General features: G+C 35.8%; 1 protein-coding gene across 3 annotated transcripts in view; it reads left to right on the forward strand.

Annotated features, from left to right (window-relative positions):
• Positions 1 to 17,198, forward strand: part of LOC135204771 (inositol-trisphosphate 3-kinase homolog) — a 41,018-nt gene extending 23,820 nt beyond the window's left edge. For 2 of the 3 annotated variants that reach the window (XM_064234940.1, XM_064234941.1), the window contains exons 2-8: positions 11,032 to 11,550; positions 11,981 to 12,212; positions 13,341 to 13,471; positions 14,049 to 14,183; positions 15,103 to 15,276; positions 15,937 to 16,110; positions 16,382 to 17,198. In XM_064234940.1, the coding sequence (XP_064091010.1) occupies positions 11,032 to 11,550; positions 11,981 to 12,212; positions 13,341 to 13,471; positions 14,049 to 14,183; positions 15,103 to 15,276; positions 15,937 to 16,110; positions 16,382 to 16,441 (1,425 nt within the window). In that variant the 3' untranslated portion in view covers positions 16,442 to 17,198. Of the gene's footprint in view, positions 1 to 4,782; positions 6,361 to 11,031; positions 11,551 to 11,980; positions 12,213 to 13,340; positions 13,472 to 14,048; positions 14,184 to 15,102; positions 15,277 to 15,936; positions 16,111 to 16,381 lie in introns of those variants that run through there. The other variant, XM_064234939.1, reaches the window with a different exon arrangement.
• Positions 17,199 to 19,224: the final 2,026 nt, after the last annotated feature.

The raw sequence follows: 19,224 nt of genomic DNA on the forward strand, positions 1-19,224 counted from the left end.
CCGAGTCGAGTGGTTTGTTTACATTTGACTACTACTGCCCCGAGGATAGGATATGCGACGGAATTAGTAGTTTTTTTTTTTTTTCGTATATTTTTTTGTAGTTTTTTCTCTTTTTTTGTCGGTTCTTGGGACGATATTGGTGAAATTGAATTTAAAATGAGTTTTCTTTTAAATAGTAATCTAATAGTTTTTAAGATTCATTGTGACGTATATTTATAAATGTAGTGAAAGATTCTACGGAATTGGTAAGTTTTGTCTTTTTTTGTCGAAATTTGAAACGGTTTTGGAGAAATTTAATGAAAACAGTTTTTTTAAAATAGTATTCTAATAGTTTTAAGATTAATTGTGACATTTATATAAATATAATCGAATATGCGACTGTATTTGTAGTGTTTTTGAGTGCTTTTTCGTTTTTTTCTTTTTCTATCAGATTTTGGAACGATTTTGGTGAAATTTAGTTAAAAATTAATTTATTGTCGGTTTGATTCCATGTTTAGGTTAGAGTTAACGTTTTTTTAATAGTAGTTTAATAGTTTTAAGATTCATTGTTACGTATATTCATAAATGTTGTCGGAGATACGACTAAATTGGTAGTGTTTTATAGTTTTTTTTGGTGAAATTAAGTTATAAAGTTGATTTTTTCGATTTTTTTCTGTTTTTTTAAGAGTATTTTAAGTTTTAAGATTCATTGTGACGCATTATATAAATATAGTCAAAGATGCAACTGAATTGGTAGTGTTTTTGTAGTTTTTTTGGTGAAATTTTGTTAAAATTGAGTTTATTTCGAATTTTTCCATTTTGGGTTAGAGTTAACTTTTTAAAAATAGTATATTAATAGTTTTAAGATTCTTTGTGACGTATAATTATAGTTGAAGATGCTACTGAATTGGTAGGTTGTTTTATTCATTAAATTTTAGTTTTTTGTCGATTTGTTTCATGTTTGAGTTAGAGGTAACTCTTTTTATTATTGTATTTTAATAGTTTTAAAAGACATTTTGGAATGTCTAATCCATATTTGCATTTTAATGCCTTAAATATTTACAAAATATTTTAGTATTTTGTCGAAAATACTTCACCTTTATGCTAAAGGTATTTTTCGGGAATAAAATACAGAAGAATTTCACTTAAAATAGACAAAATACAAAAAAATTTTATAGGTAATAAAAAGGAAACTGCAGTTAGGAATTTTAAATATTTTATTAACCAATCTCTCTCTCTCTCTCTCTGCTCTCCATCTCGTCTCTCTCTCCTCACTTCTTCTTCATTTCTCTCTCTCTCTCTCCTTTTTTCCTGTATACTAACTTGTATTATATATATATATATATATATATATATATATATATATATATATATATATATTATATATATATATATATATATATATATATATATATATATATATATATATATATATGTGTGTGTGTGTGTGTGTGTGTGTTTATAATCTCTCTCTCTCCCCATATATTAACATAATATACAATTTATTCATCAATTATTACAAATATACCACAACACCATCTTAATAAACAGACGCCATGATGACTTCACGATTATTGGCTGGGCTTGTTCCTTGCATCACATTTGACAAATATTTCCGCCTTCGGCTCCAATGTTGCCTTTTTTTGTATGTTTACGAATTTTTACTGTAATATTTTTATATAAAAGCGTGATCAAGTGTTCGTTAGAAACATGAGAATTTGAAATGTTATTTTATATATATATATATATATATATATATATATATAATATATATATATATATATATATATATATATATATATATATATATATATATATATATATATATATAGTTTTTTCTAAATTGGTCTGGCTGAACGTAACCTCAAGTTACGGGTGATTTGTTTTAAATTTTTATTTTACATTTATAATAACTTTTAGTATTTTTTAAATGTTTCTTTATATATTTTTTGTAATTTTTGAAATATTTAAAAAAAAATTTTCTTTTAATTTACATAATTTTTAACAAATTTCTTGTTAATTTAAGAAAGTTCTTTATTTTAATTTTACTTTTTATATTTTTAAATAACTGTTTCAGATATTTTAAAAATATTTTTCATACATTTATATTAAAAAATATTTTTCTTATTTTATAATTTTAATATATTTTTTAATATTTAAGAAATATTTTAAGTTATTCTAAGCACACACACATACATACACACACACACACCACACACACACACACACACACATATATCTATATATATATATATATATATATATATATATATATATATATAATAATATATATATATATATATATATATATATATATTAGTTCTATAACATTCACATTCAGTCCTATATACCTCTAAAATTACTGTCGACATTTAATATTTAAATTTTTTAAATGTAAATTTAATCATTTGCATTAAATATTCCAAAACACTTAAGAATTAATATGGGATTCAAAAACTAATCCAAGTCTTCCAGAATTCCATGACACAAGACGTCTGCAATTTCCGGGAATTCCACTATGAGAGAGAGAGAGAGAGAGAGAGAGAGAGAGAGAGAGAGAGAGAGAGAGAGAGAGAGAGAGAGAGAGAGAGAGAGAGAGAGAGACTTTAACACAACTATTCTCACAATCTGTCTCGTCTGGGGACGAGTCCTTTCACCGAACATTCCACTAAAAATAGACCCTCTCTCATTTTAGCCCCCCCAGGGGTCAATCCTAAACTCTGACCTTCGTCATTGACGACCCAGAACATTCGTTGAATTCGCCCCTTCACGATTATTCACTAATCATTCGTTATATGTTCGTTATTATACGAATAAATAGCGAATGAATATCGCTTCAAGTTCGTCGAATAGACCCCATGGCTGCTGACGTCATGATGACGTCAGTAGCAATTGTCGTCGTGTTGCTGTTTCGTGTGATGATTCTCTCCCCCATTTCCTATGCCCCCCATTTTCCTCCATCACTCCCGCCCTCATTTCCCCACCATTCCGTCATTCCCCACCATCTTCCAGACCCATTTCCATCATTCCAGGATTGAAAAAATGGATTTAGAAAATGAGATTTAAAACTATCAGGCAACTCCGGGTTGGTCGTGTTGCCGTCACGGCGTCCTGGGAATTGTATTTATAGGTTTAATAATTGGGAACGCTACAGGTGGCACTTTCTACAGGCGATTTTTTTTTTATGTTACAGGGAAACAGGTTGTGACACCTGGCACGGGCAGTGTGTTTGTAGGTGGGCATTTTTTACAGGCAGTATGCTACAGGGAATGATTCTATAGCCAATATTCTACATGTTAAAATGTTCTTCAGGCAATATCCTACAGGTTCATATATTCTACTTCAATATTCTACAGGTTAACACTTCATTTAGCCAATGTTCCTACAGGTTAATATGTTCCACAAGTAATATTCTACAAGTTAACACTTTCTATAGGGAATATGTTACAGTTTAGCACTGTCCACAGCCTATATCCTAGAGGTACCACCTTCTACAGGCAATATTCTGCAGGTTAACACTCTCTACAGGGAATATGTTACAGTTGAGCACTGTCCACATGCTATATTCTACAGATTAACATATTCTACAGGCAATATTCTGGAGATTAATTTTTTCTACAGGCAATATTTTACAGGTATACCCTTTTACATGCAATTTTCTATAGGTACCATCTTCTACAGGGAACATTCTATAGGTACCACCTTCTACAGGCAATATTTTATAGGTACCACCTTCTTTAAGCAATATTCTACTGTTATTTTGCATACAGGCATTATTCTTCAGGCAATATTCTATAGTTAACTTTGCCTACAGGCAATATTATTTAGTTACTTCCTTCTACAGGCAATATTCTATACTTAGCTATGCCTACAGGCAATATTCTAAAGGTAGCACTTATCTACAGGGCTATATTCTAAAGGTCAACATTCTCGGCCAGTATTCTACAGGTTCAAATATCTACAGGCATCAAATTTTACAAGAGAAACTCTAAAATATTGAATCAATTCAAATCCCAAATTAAAATTAAGATATTAATAGGAAACAAAATCAGATAATATAAGTCTCTCTCTCTCTCTCTCTCTCTCTCTCTCTCTCTCTCTCTCTCTCTCTCACACACACACACACACACACACACACACACACACACACACACAATATTGCCTCTCTGCCACTATCTTTTAATATAATTCTCCTCTTTCTATTTTAATATCATTCTCCCTCTCCTCACTCTATTCTATTCAATTATTATCTCTCTCTTTCTCTATATCATCTCGCTCTCCTCTTCTCTCTTAATATTATTTTCTCTCTCTCTCTCTCCTCTTCTCTCTCTCTCTCTCTCTCTCTTAATATTATTCTCTGTTTGTGCCTGTCACTCTCTCTCTCTTAATATTATTTTCTCTCTCTCTCTCAAATCATTTTGTTATTATTATACAAAACATTTTCTCCGTCGTACTACAGCAATCATCCACTTGGACCGATCAAGTTGACATTTGGACAATTTGAACCCATTTTTAGACCCTCTTGGGGTATTGGGTGGGTGGAGAGGGGGGGTAGGGATTGTCCCTGGGTATTATTGGGGAACTCTCTCTCTCTCTCTCTCTCTCTCTCTCTCTCTCATTTATGCCACACCTTAGCCATACCCTGCGTGTGTGTCCTGGCAGGATTATACCCAGAAGCGTCTGTTGTGTCATATCCTTTCTGAGAGAGAGAGAGAGAGAGAGAGAGAGAGAGAGAGAGAGAGAGAGCGGTGGTTAAGTAATAGCTAAACCATATAGGCACTAAAAGATAAGAGAAAGAGAGAGAGAGCCTTCAGTATCAAGCCAACCGTCGCGTCGAGTACACGCACCGTTGCCGAGCGTCTTATAGTCGAGTCTCTTCTATCACGCCCTCTCTCTCTCTCTCTCTTGTACCACTTAAAAAACTCGTCTTCCCGCATCAGTGGTTGTGAAGTAACCATCGTAACCGAAGGCTACAACATCGACGAAGCCCCTGGAATCCCTCGGCGGTTGTGGGAAGTCGTGGGTTGTGGATTACAACCTCAAATTTGAGGAAAACTTTAAAAAGGCGGATTTGGGCTTCGGTGGAATTGTGACATCGTGTGCCTCGACTGTACCCGGATATATGTTTATTTAATTCTATTTTAAGGTGAAACTAAGCTGATTTAGCGACGTTTTGTTGTAGATTTGCATCAAGATAATTCGCGCACACTCACTTCTAGCCTAAACAACGTTAAAATGCGACGCGAATCGGCGAAAAACAACAAAAAACACGTTCGACGAATCGCTACATGGCACCTCGCGTGATGACGTCAGCGGAAATCGTGACGTCACGTCCAAAATACCCCCAGAACTGTTGGCCCATCTCTTAAGTGACTTGGGCACTTAACGGAAAGTGTGTGGGGGGAAAATGCTCCTGAGGACGAAGTGTTGAGACGAATCCTACTTAAAGAGCTGAGATTTATATACTTAAATATATATATATATTTATATTTAAATAAGTGCCGTGTATAACTGTGATAGAAACTTCCTTGAGCCAAAAGTTTACTTTATTCTGATTATTTTTTTAAGTATTTCTCGCGAATTACTTAACACTGCTGGATCAAATTGAAGTGAATTTGGCTTTGTGAAGTATATTGAATATTTATCTGTGATAAGTCGCCTCTGAAATCGTCTGTGAATATATTTAAATAATTTATTTGAAAAGTGAGGTGTGGACGAAGTGGAAGATCTGGTAAAACTCTACGGATTTTACACATAAAATTCCAATATTTTTGTGACTATTTTACAAAATAATTGTGTATTTGAGCCAAACTAAGGATACACAGGTGTAAATACACTAAACACAGAGTGTATTTATACAGATACACCCAAATATTATCGTTAAATACTGGAAAACTTCAAGAGAAATCTTAAAAAATCTGAACTACTTCAGTGATTTACACCAAAAAATTGGTGTATTCAAGCCAAACTAAGGATACACAAGCGTAATTACACAATACACAGAGTGTATACAACAGGATATTCGACGTATCTAACCCCAAGTATCGCCTTTAAATACAGGAAAACCTCAAGAAAATATCTTTGAAAAATCTCGTGAACTAATTGAATGATTCCCACCGAAACTCGATACACACAACGTTTCGTAACCAATTTCCATCGTTTCATCCACAAAGAAACTTGGAAAAAAAAAAATCTAAATCTCTCAAAATCTCTAGAACCAGTGGATCGATTCGCACCAAATTTGAAGCCATGAAATCGTGCTGCATTGAACCTCCTGCTATCCTGGAGGGGGGCCAGGAGGATCCTCCAAAGGCCCCCCAAGGGGGGGCTCCTCGATCCTCCCAGGACATCGCTCTCCTCAAGTTCTTCTTATTGCTGCAAGTAAGGACAACTTCATTTTGCAAATTTGACTTTTTTTTTAGATTTTTAGTTTTTTAAAAATCATTTTACAAGAGAGGTTTAAGACTGTTCATTCTAATTCCCAGTTAAATTCCCAGTTGAATTCTCGTTCTAATTCTCCGTTAAATTCCCATTCTAATTCCACATTAAATTTTTTCTTTTTTTTTTAGCTTTTTAGTTTTTCATTATTTACAAGAGAGGTTTAAGACTTCACTCTAATTCCAGGTTAAATTCACAGTTGAATTCCAGTTTCAATTCCCATTATAATTCCTGGTTAAATTACCAGTTATTCCATTCCAATTCCAATTCTAGTTCCCGGTTCAATTCCTGTTCTAATTCCCAGTTCCAATTTGAGTTCCCTTTATTTTTTATGATTTTATGTAATTCCAGGTTAAATTCCCATTCTAATTCTCGGTGGAATTATAGTTAAATTCTAAATTATCCATAATTCCTTACATTCCCACCAATTACCATTAAAATTCTCACTGATTCCCAGTAGTAAAGTTTGCCTTCAATTCTCGAATTCCCATTGAATTTCCTGCTGATTCCCAATAAAATTCTCACTGATTCCCGGGAAAGCCAGTCCTCAGTCTTCTCAATTCCAATTCCCGTCGAAATTCCTCCCATTTCCCACTAAAATTCTCGCTAATTACCAGTCGTCCTCATTCCCGTTAAAATTCCTGCCAATCCTCATTGAATTTCCCGCCAATTCCCTTTGAAACTCCGACCCCAATTCCAACCGGACTTAGCGCCTAAGCGAGCAAGGTTAGGAAACCGTTATAAGCGTTCGAGAATAGAAAGTATTTTCACTTCCTGTCTCTCTCTCTCTCTCTCTCTCTCTCTCTCTCTCTCTCTCTCTCTCTCTCTCTCTGTGTGTGTGTGTTCGTCATCATCATCATCTTGAGGAATGTAGTATACGTGACGAGAGACAGCTAGAGAGAGAGACAGACAGACAGACAGAGAGATCCGGTTCGTTTTTTAGAGAGAGAGAGAAAGATCAGTTAGGTGGAACATCCTATTATATTATAGTTGGATATCTTTGGTCATTTAGTTTTTTAATTCATCATATATATATATATATATATATATTAAATATATATTATTCTATATATATATTATATATCGATATATATAGATATATATAGATATATATATATATATATATATATATATATATAGTAGTATATTATAAACACCGGCAAAACACTCGTAAATTTTTTTTTTTTTTAAAAAATCATTCTCAATCGAACGGCAATTTAGCGCAGGTTTTTAATTTCGCTTCTCGTCTTTTATAAGTTCCCGCGAATATTTTTCCCGCGTTTAATATATAAATAAATAAACTCCCGCCCTTTAACGGACGCAAATTTGTCCTGTTTTGAACGTAAAGAAAACGGGTATTATTATTATTATTATTATCATTATTTATTATTATATTATTATCATCATCTTACGCACAAGAGACAAAAGAAATCCCAGTGACGTCGATTCAGAGGCAGTTTCGAGAATATTGTGTCACTGTATACTTGGAAACAAGGCAGACGTCTGTTGTCCCTCTCATTCCGGATATAACCGGTCTCTCTCTCTCTCTCTCTCTCTCTCTGGGTCGTGGGAAGTCTGTGTGTGTGTGTGTGTGAGAAAGAGAGAGATAAGACGAAGGACGCAGGGGTAGAAAGAGAATGAGAGAGATAGAGACGGGGGATAAACAGAGGGAAATAAAGAGAGAGAGATAAGACGAAGGACGCAGGGGTAGAAAGAGAAGGGGAGAAAGATGGGATAAAGAGAGAGAAACAAAAAAGGAGATAGGGAGAGAGCAAAAATAAACAAAAATAAAGATACAGAGAGAGAGAGAGAGAGAGAGAGATAAACTAGGCATCTCTTATTTGGAAACTCTCTCTCTCTCCCACGTGATAAAAAAAAATCGTAAATCCAGTTACAATTGGCGATGACCAATCGGAGAAATCTCTGGCTTCGACTAGTTATTGTTCCTGATGAGTTATTTATTTTTTTTTAATGATTATTCAGTTTATTTTTTCTTGATACTTTTTTTTTAATTTAAATGCTTTTTAAATGATTTTTTTTATTTGCTTATTCCTGATAATTTTTTATTTGATCTTTAAAATCTATCTTAAAGATTTTTCAATTATTTTTTAATTTATTTTTCCCTGTTAATTTTTTTATTAATTTAAAAAATTTATCTTAGAAATTTTAAATTTATTTTTTCATGATAATTTATTTATTTTTTAAATTAATCTTACACTTTTTAAGTGATTTTCTATTTTATTTGTCTGATAAATTTTTTTCAATTTTTAAAATTTATCTTAATGATTTTTAAATGATATTTATATATTTTTCTTTTGTTTTTTTCTAATTTTTAAAATTTATCTTAAGATTTGTAAATGATTTTTAAATTTTTTTTTATTTTTTATAACTTGAAATAAAATTGTAAATTAATTTTTATTTATTTTTTTGATAATTTGTTTTTATTTTTAAAATTTATCTTAAAATTTTTAAATGAATTTTTCAATTTATTTTTTCTTGATTTTTTAAAATTTTTCAAATTTATCTTAAATCTATTTAAGTGGTTTTTAAAATTTATTTTTGCCAGATAATTTTTTTATTTTTATAAATTTAACTTAAAGATTTTCAAATGATTTTTTTATTTATTTTTTGCCAATAAATATGTTTCGTTTTAAATTTATCTTAAAGCTTTTTAAATTATTTTTTTTAATTTTTATTTTTATTTATTTTTATTTTAAAGCTTTTTCTTATTAATTTTTCAGTTTTCGTTTTCAATCATTTTAAAGCTTCAGTTTAAATTCTATTTACAAAAATTCTCTGATTAATTATAAATTTGTACTGTTTTGGTTTCATTTGATTTTTTATCTCAGTTATTTCGTGACATCCTAAATAAAATAGCACCCAGTACTTCAACATTTTAAAAACTACTTTCATATATAAGTGTGAGAAAACAGAAGCATCGCGCGAATTCAGAAGCCGCCCAGCGTGATATTTGCCTTATCTTCCTCCTTAGATAGCGCCGTCCTGTGGCGTATCAGATACAGGAGTTATCTCAAGGTGTTTTATCAGCCCTTTAACCAGTCTCCCTTATCAGCTCGACTTTGGACTCGGAATTCCCCATACCGGAGCAGATGGCTCAACATGGGAATATCCCAGCGGCGTCTGATAACATCCCTGTGGCCTCATGCCGTTGTGGGAACCTAGAAGAAGCGCGTGCTGAGGCACACTATGGGGGCCCCATTATAAAAAGCCTGATATGTACCCCGGGACTCGGCCCAACCGCCGCTAGAGACGCAGTTCATCTCCAACAGAAGATTGTGTGATAAGGTTCTGTCAGAACTAAATCTTGTGTCCTTGGGGACTGGAGGCGAAGGCTTCTGGATGGCGTGCTAATTCTCACGGGTCTTGACGTCAAGCAAGATAGACGTTGTCCGATTGTAACTGGATAGAATCTCTCTCTGTAGAAGTTCATCTAATTTGGGACTTCTACATGAACAGCCTCTTTTAACCTCAAAATATCAAGGACCTGGTGATTCACTATATACCAAATTCTCACTAGACCCTCACCATCCTTCCCAGGTTAAGAGAACACCTGTGCTGTCCTCTCCACACACACACACACACACACACACACACACACACACACACACACACACACACACACACACACACACACACACACACACACCTACCTACCTCTACCTGAGCACCCCGTTCAAGTGGCTCCTCGGCTGTGACGTCAATGGCAGTAGCTTCCTCTTTGAGGGAGAACCAATTAAACAGGTGTTCGTTCCAAAATAAGAAACACTTTCGTATGCATCTGTCGGCCCTCAACACCCAACACCTGCGAGCGTACGTGAAGGAGCTGAATTAAAGTATTTTTTATCGTGAGTCTTGCACTCAGACGAGAGGTTTTATTTTGGGCGGCAAAAGGGGCTTTACTCATAAGTTACAAGGACTTGGGGTGTTAAGGACACATGTGTATGTTTATAAGTTTTAATCGTGTTTAAAATCTGAGATCATGATCATGTGTTTAGTTCATTTAGTAAAATTCTTCTTGTGATACAGTAAACTAAAATTCTTCTTGTGATACAGTAAACTGAGTGTGAACGTGAATGTGCAGTGTATAGTTTGTACTGTAGCATATTGTTGTCTGCAAATTTCTTGTGATGTACAATGTATATGCATCTTTCTGCATGTACAATGTGTTTTTGCACATTATGCACATTAGTGTGTAACTCTAAGTTTTTGGTAAAGTGTAATGTGTAGTGGATGTGCTATATTTTTAGAAAATGTCTTGTAATTGTAACATATTTCAACACATCCCTCTCAGTTTTGCATACAAATTATTATTATTATTATTATATTATTATTATTAATCAGATGAAGAACCCTATTTATATAGAATAAGCCCACCAAAGGGACCATTATAGACTTTATACTCAAGATGCAGCCAAAGAATATTATGAAGGTGTTCATTCGAAAAGTGATGGAAGGCAAAGGAAATATGGAAAGAGGAGATTAGTCATTATAAAACCAGATAAATAAACATACTTATAATGAAATAAAAATTTAAGTAGTTTAGGATTAAAATACAAGATGAACTTCAAACTTCAAATCCAGTCGTTCTTTCAGGTCAGCGGAGAACGGAAGGCGGAGATCGAGAAACTGCTGCTGGGGGCCGTGGGATTCAAACCCCACAAGGATTCAAAGAGTCACTCGGACGCCAACCAGCGGCTTCACGACGATTCCCATCCTGCCACGGCAGCGGCCGAAGCAGACCAGCATCATCACCAACACAAATCCTCTACAACTTCCTACTTGAGCAAGAGGTCGTCGCTCACCAAGCGATGGAGGAAGTCGTCCGTGAAGAAGAAGGGTGGCGGTAGTAGCGAGGAGGACCACCACAATGCGACGTCTCCCACCAAGTCCTCCAACTCCACCGGTTCCTCTTGCGACTCCTCCTCCTCCGTCAAGTCTGCGCACAGTTCTCCCTCGCCTAGTCATGATGCGCAGCCGCAACAGATCCCAAATGCCAACACTTGCAACGTCCCTTCAAACGGTCGTCTCAATATGGATGCGAGCGACATGGCCTTTGCGAACGACTGTGTTGTCGGAGACAGTGACATGTCTATGCTACAGAGATTAGCCCTGGTGAGTAGTCTTCGACCCTATTTGACCTCTGTTAAGACTTAGGGCTCTTATATCATGCGTAGTTTGATGTATTGTGACCTTAATTATATTATGTGTTGAGTGACATGTCTTTGATGCAAAGATTACCTTTGCTGAGTGGTCTTTGACCATTTTTGAGCAATTTTTTTACCTCTGGTTTACCTCAGGTAAGATTCAGGGACCTCATATCCTGCTAAGTTTTATATATTATGACCTTATCAACTTGTCTACAGGTCATTTTAGCCTTTAGTGGCCTCTGGTAAGACTCAGAGCCCTATATCCTGCAAAGTTTGATGTAGAATAACCTTATTAATTTATGGGCCAGGAACCTTTCCCATGCTCTAGCATTAAGCACTCTAAATTCGATAGGCCTACCATCACTCAGTCAGACAATTTCACACTCATTTTCCAGAATGCCCTCAACCTGACCGCGCCGGCCTCCTCGGTCCTCCTAAACAACCGCCGAAACAACTGGATACAGCTCTCCGGCCACCCCGGGTCCTTAGCACCGGCAGGTCCCGGCACCATATGGAAGAAGCGCGGTCCGGAGCCAGTGGAGACAGAAGCCTACAAAGCCCTCGCCACAGATCCTGCCAGGGAGATAACCCCAACCTTCTTCAGGGAGATAAAGTATCAGGAAGAATGTATCCTTTTGTGCTGCAATGCTCGATCAGAGGAGAATTATCAAGTTAGGACAGAGGCCAAGTGCTTAGACCTCTGGTGAGGTCATTTGTAGAAAGGTTTGAAAGGCGTAACAGGAGGAAAACCTTAAAGGAGTCGCACTACGAATTAATTGTTAGGAGAGAGTGGAAAGTAAGATAGAAAGACAATAAGAAAGGAGTTACAGTAAAAGGAATGAAAGGGGTTGCAGCTAGAGGCCGAAGGGCCGCTGCAAAGAAACCTTAAGTAATGCCTGCAGTACACCATGTGAGGTGTACTGAAGTCACTACCCACATGCAGGGGCACAGCTTGTTTGTTTTATTGTGCAATTCCGGATGTGTTGGGTCACATAACTATCATTTCAATGTCATACAAGTCATTAGTGACACTAAAAAAAAAAAATGCTTACTTCCATCAGAGACAATTTATTTAGTGGATCAATGTACTGACAGGCTGACAGAAATGATTATGACTATAATTATCCACTAGGAAATGAATGACATTTTAATAGAATCACCAAATACACCACCTTGGCATAGTTAGTTTGTTTGTATGGTGTTTTTACGTTGCATGGAACCGGTGGTTATTCAGCGACGGGACCAACGGTTACGTGACTTCCGAAATATCTCACTCCTCAGTGGAATGCCCGAGAATCGAACTCGCGGCCACCGACATGACATTGCACGCCAATACCATACCAACCACGCCACTGAGACCTTGGCATAGTGACATTTTAAAGAGTAACTGGTAATTTTCGTTTGGTTTTGCAAAAAAAATAAAGTAGTTTGGTTATTTTGAGAGCAAGGTTATTGACTGACAAAAGGTTTGCTCCCGACATTTCTGTAGTATATTGGTAAAAAAATCCTGTGATGACAGCAGATAGAACATTGTATGATATCCTTACTTACTGGCCAAATATGCATAATTGTTTTGCAATTATCAACTTTCCAAACCATTTACAACACAGGGAATAAGGAATTATTAACACAATTGTCTTTTTAGTCGTCACCTTTCAAAAAATTTTAAAATTGGAAATACTACATGAACATTCATTATGTAAGATTTTTCACTTTACATTTCACATCGATATTTCCTTGACTGCCAAAATCCAGATTTTATAGAAATGGCCGATCTTCTGTACAGCTTCAACAACCCTTGCGTCATGGACATCAAGATGGGCACTCGGACATTCCTGGAGACGGAAGTCTCCAACACCACAGCTCGACACGATCTGTACGAAAAGGTAAGTGTTCGTTTTCTCTTATTACTCTGCCAAACTCCTATAAACAGTGACACGAACAAAAACCGTAACAGGCTACAGACTCGCGATGCGGGCTCTCAGGCAATAGTTCTGCCAACTGGAGTTTGCTTGTTTGTTTGTCGGCAAAAACTTGATACATTTATGTTTGCATTATGTATTGTCTGTGATTTGTCTAGCTAACATGGTTTTGTAGCCTTGCTAATATGCACAGTCTCATACATAACTGGACAAGAGAAACACCAAATTAAAAAGAGGTATTTTTCCTGATGCACGAACCTACACCATCATATATGGAGTACTCTGTTCTCGACACATCTCTGAAAACAAAATCCTAACGCTACCTGGGTCACGTGGGTTGACCTGACATGGCTTTCTTCTCCTGTTGTATTTGAAGCCGCACAATTTCCTTTTTATCTCTTCTCTCATTTTGTGTGCATAAAAAGTTAATTTTTGAATGGAAAAGGCCAGTATGACCAGTAGAACTTGCATAGCAAGACATAGCACATGTCATGACAAAGAAAAACTAAATACTAATTGTCTTCTTCTTCGGTCTTCGCAGATGATTAAGGTTGACGCCTCGGCACCCAGCAGTAAAGAGAGCGAGGAGAAGGCCGTGACCAAGCTGAGGTACATGGACTTCCGCGACAACATGAGCTCATCCCGTTCACTCGGTTTCAGGATAGAAGCCTTGAAGGTGAGAGCAAGAGCTGCTTTTTTCCATCAAATTTGAGGGTTGAGGATTTTTAGGGTTTAAAATATGTATAACTAAAGTCACTTTCCGTACTTTTCACTCATTGACTCAAATTTCTCTGTGTTTGGTTGTATGTCATAAAATTGCAGTTGTTTCAGGTAAAAAATAATGTTGGTTTTATTTACTTTTCATTCATCGACTCAATTCTCTCTGCGTTTGTTTGCGTCTCATTGAAAACTGGTTATAAAACTACTATAGATTTAGATCTCTAGAACTAATTTATATTTTTAACTATTTAATAATTTATTTAATTTTTAAAATTATAAGTGATCTCTCTTCATTCTGTATCTCCAGTTACCTTTTAAATGAACACCTAAATAATATTCTTTGGAAGATTGAATTTCAAGGTAGTGGCCACTGTGGGCTTGTTCTATATGAAGAGGGTTTATTTTCCGAATAATAATAAATACTGTTAATAGGTTATCTTTTGAATAATAGTGCAATTCATGAGCTTTTCTAAATAACTGTACAAGCTTATAACAAAATAAAAATGCAACTCACAGCCATGATAAGGCATTGTAAATACAATTCAACCAGTGCCGTACATAGGTATTTTTAGCCAAGGTAAAGTTCTTGCGTACGGATATACAAACCCTCGCTATTATACTGGAGTGCCCCCCAAAGGTCCTGCTGTAATGAATGCCTTTGGTTTGAATGCCTAGAAAAGACAAATTACTTCCTGAAAGATGTAGCTGTATCAATGCCTCAGGTTTTTAGACTAGGAAAAAACAGCTGCGGAGGTTTTTAGCCTAGGAAAAACAGCTGCTACATAAATGCCTCTGATCTGTATATACCTAGGAAAACCACAAATCAGTGTTAAAGCTGTGATATCCGTTACTCAAGACCCATTTATCCTCTGCAGATGAGCGGAAGTGACGCAATCACCGAACTCCAGACCGTCAGGAGCCGAGAAGAGGTAGCTAACATCATGACAGGGTTCTTGAAAGGGAGAGAGAGCACGAAACGGCAAATAATCGAACGCCTTCACCACTTGAGGAAAGTCTTTGTCAATTCGCCGTTCTTTCAGGGTCACGAGGTGAGGTTGTGTCTTTGGTTTTTTGTGAATATACATCACTATATAAAATTCACAGCTTTCACATTTTATATCTATGTTCATGAAGGTTGGCTTTCAAATCTTATTTTACATGAAATTTATGATCACAGGATATGTCTTTTGCTTTTTTTATTTTTCACTAGCTAAAAATATTGATTAGTTCTCATTTTTAAAAATTTTGATTCATAAAGGCTGACATTCAAACATTATTTTACATAAAATTCATGACCTCAGGTGAAAGGATTGTCAAAAATAAACGTTAGTCTTTACAAATACTGTAAGAGATGCTGCCATCTCATATCTAAGTGCAAAGTTTAATCGTTGGAACCAGTTTTAACTGTAAGGTTTAATCGCTATATGTATTTCTATTGCCACAGCTGAGTCTGACAACTTATCGTACCTTAGCAGCCCATCATTAAGAAATGTCATGCTATCTATTAATGGCTGTTACTATAAGCCTTTGCTATCTGTTCCCATGTAGGGAAATATTCAGTCTCATAACAAGATCTTTTGGTTCAAAGTTGTATCCATTTGAATCTTCCTTAGAATGTTGAAATACGACGCTGTGGTTTGGTTCAACTTGAATAGATTAACCTTTGTTTGTCAGTCGCATTATTTCATGTTTTTGTTCTTAAACTTCAGGTAATTGGAAGCAGTATATTGATAATCTATGATGACGACAAGGCTGGCGTGTGGATGATCGACTTTGCCAAGACGGTTCCCCTTCCCTCTGGGATGAAGGTGACGCACACAAAGCCGTGGGAACTCGGAAATCACGAGGAGGGTTACCTCTTCGGGATCGATAATCTCTTGCGGGTAGGTGTCTTTGTCAGTTCTCGAGCTCTTAACAATTGCTATTGGATACCCTAAGGTGAATTCATTATCACAAGAGTAGATCTTATTCCTCTAAAATTTGTGCATTAGCTTCAGTTAACCTCTTATAGCAGGTCAAATCATTCTTATCATATGTACGTCATTAATACGCAGCACTCTTGACATCTCTAAACCTCTCCGTCTTATATCATTCACATCCTCAGCCTCTAAGGTGACACTGATAACTTTCGCTCAACCCTAAACCTCATTTCAGGTTGTGGACGAAGTGCCTGTGACAAAGACCAAAAAGCTTGGGTTGTTCTGTACGCCTTGAGGACCAGTTGTGTGAATTACGTACCAGATTGTGAAGGGAATGGAACCGTTAAATGAGAATCTTGAAGTGTATGGCAGTCTCTCTCTTTACCAGTATGGAAACACAGATGAGTGAAGACAGTAAAAAAAAAAAAAAAGATTCAGCTTCGAATGAGTCACGGCAGCCTATAAACCATGTCCGCTATTGACAGCTGCTCCGTTGTACGTACTACGTACCGTCGTTAGCCACATTCCCAAAGGAATCTTATGTTTGCTAGTTTCAACTCCTCCTCCATGACTCGGGCGAAACGCCCAAGAACTCGTCTCTATTCCCGGAAAGGTTCGGTGCCGACGGAGACGTGTGCGTATGTGCAAGACACTGACCCGCAGACGTTTTTCGTCACTGTGAAAGAGTTAACGTAATATTAATAATTTAAGTTATATATGAATTTGTAATGAGATATTTTTATAATGTATGATATTTCCTGTACAGATATAATATGAATTGTGATACAATCTTCTATATTTTGTCTACCAACTCCTCCTTATCTAGTGTATTATAGTAGGTAGTTCGGATAGATGCATTTTGTTGTTTTTAAAATATCAGACGTCGAACTCAGGTTTACCGTTGTACAAGTATTATCCAGTATCTAATCATGACGTTGAACCCGTGAATTGTTACGATGACCTTCGGACTTCCAGGATAGATTGTGGGAACACTTTTTAAACTTTTGTGCATTACTTTTGTAAGTATTTAAATACAGAATGTTATAAAAGTACTTCTTGTATTTGAATATCACAACTGCAAGCGACGACGAGGCTTTCCACAAAGTTCGACAGCCAGTATCTGCCATAAATGTCTGACCTATATGAGACCAGTATTAATAATTACTGTCATTTGTATATTGATGCATTTCACTTCCCTAGGAGAATTATTAATTACATCTGACTGTTTCCCTAGGAGAATTATTAATTACATCTGACTGTATGTTAAAATTACTCGGTAATCACACAATTCGTTTATTTCTAGACATATTTTTATTAAAACTTGAATAATGAACACAAGACATATTTACTATTGAGTGTCGAGTATATACATATCACTTTGTCATGTGGATATGAATGATGCATACAGACATACATTACAGACATTAACAGCCAATATAAAAAAATATCCTAGACAAAATTTCATAACACAGAAATTAAAGGGATGGATCACCTTTATAAATGTGGTTACTAAACAAAAACAGATGTAAGATTTTGGTAAAGTTTTTGTTTCATAATATACAAACCCTATTTTACACGTGCTTAAACCAGCAGGAAAGCAGAGATTGATCGTCCTCAGCTGACGTGACCACGCAGAGGGAAAGGTTAGAAGATCATTTTTATGAATGTGGTTGCTTATCAAAGAAAGATGTACGTTTTTCACAAACTATTACGTTTCACACAAACCCTATCATTACCAGATCATTACCAGATGCAACCTTCTTGACAAGACGGCAGTAAACTAGATCAGAAATACAGAGGTATAGAATCTACAGAATTAGAGAAGTGTACAGTCTACAGAATCAGAGACGAGAATAGTCTACAGAATTTGAGGTCACACAGCAATTTGAGGTCACTTTCCATCACAAAAGTGTAAAAACCAGTCATAAGTCATATTTTCGTAGCAGGAAACAGACAAAAATATAGTAGACTATATACCTGCAAGATAAACAAGTCAACACAGAGATATAGTCTATCACAATGACTAAATCCTTTGGGGGAAAAGGAAGCATTTGTGCAAAAGTATAACACTTAGTGTTTCCAATTCGTATAAAAATATCACATACGGAAGGTTACCAAGTTTCCATTTTATGGAAGCTGTAACCAATAAAGAATAGGACAAAGAAAATCTGCTTAGGATCAAGACCAAAGTCTTGCAGATGACCAAACAACCCACCAGAACACAACGGCATCACCAAGGACCATTTACTTGCAGTGCCTTACTGCTTGAAATATGACTTGTTTCACTTGCTACCTTAAACCCAAAGTAAGACTGGTCGTTAGGCAGGTTGTTGACTCACATCCTCCCTACTTGCATAAGCAAAAAGTGATTTGAAAAATGTACGAGTACTTTGTGTGTCCATCTCAAAAGGTCACACCACAGACATGTTTCTGATGTCCCTGTAATCTCCTCCTGCCAGACTTCCCAATCTCCAGTCGGCAAATATCAAGGAAGACGATTAGCCCCAATGGGTCATGTGAAAAAGTACTGGCCACCACTGGGAAAAGACATAATGACACTAAAAATGGCAACAATATTTCTTAACTGACCCCCAAAATACCAAAAATTTAAGGACATATTTCAACCAGTGCTACAGACAAAATAGCCTCCAATAACGAGTTTGCAAGGTGATGTATATTAACAGCATATATCCTTACAAAAGTAGAATATTTATAGGAAAATAATTACCAAAACAAAATCAAAGATAAGATTATACACAAAGTTTAGCCAAAACAAAAACAAATATATGATTGTACACAAAGCTTAGAATACCCTGGAAAGGCAAGGTGATTTTGTGTGTACGTAAAGAATATGATTTGAGATTTTACAATTCCTAGAATACAGGGCAAATAAAAGTTCTACTTATTCACGAATGAATCCACAACAGCCAACAGAGAATCGGGAAATAAAATTAGCGTTCAGTGATGAACTAAAGTCCCACTTAAGTAATAAAACCAACTGTGGGACAACTCGACTCATCAGTTCTTCAGCCGTTACTGCTTAATATCATGTAAAGTAAGGTTTGTATTTGTATGGCA

This window comes from Macrobrachium nipponense, chromosome 47 (assembly GCF_015104395.2).
Source record: "Macrobrachium nipponense isolate FS-2020 chromosome 47, ASM1510439v2, whole genome shotgun sequence".
In the NCBI taxonomy this organism is placed as follows: Eukaryota; Metazoa; Arthropoda; class Malacostraca; order Decapoda; family Palaemonidae; genus Macrobrachium; species Macrobrachium nipponense.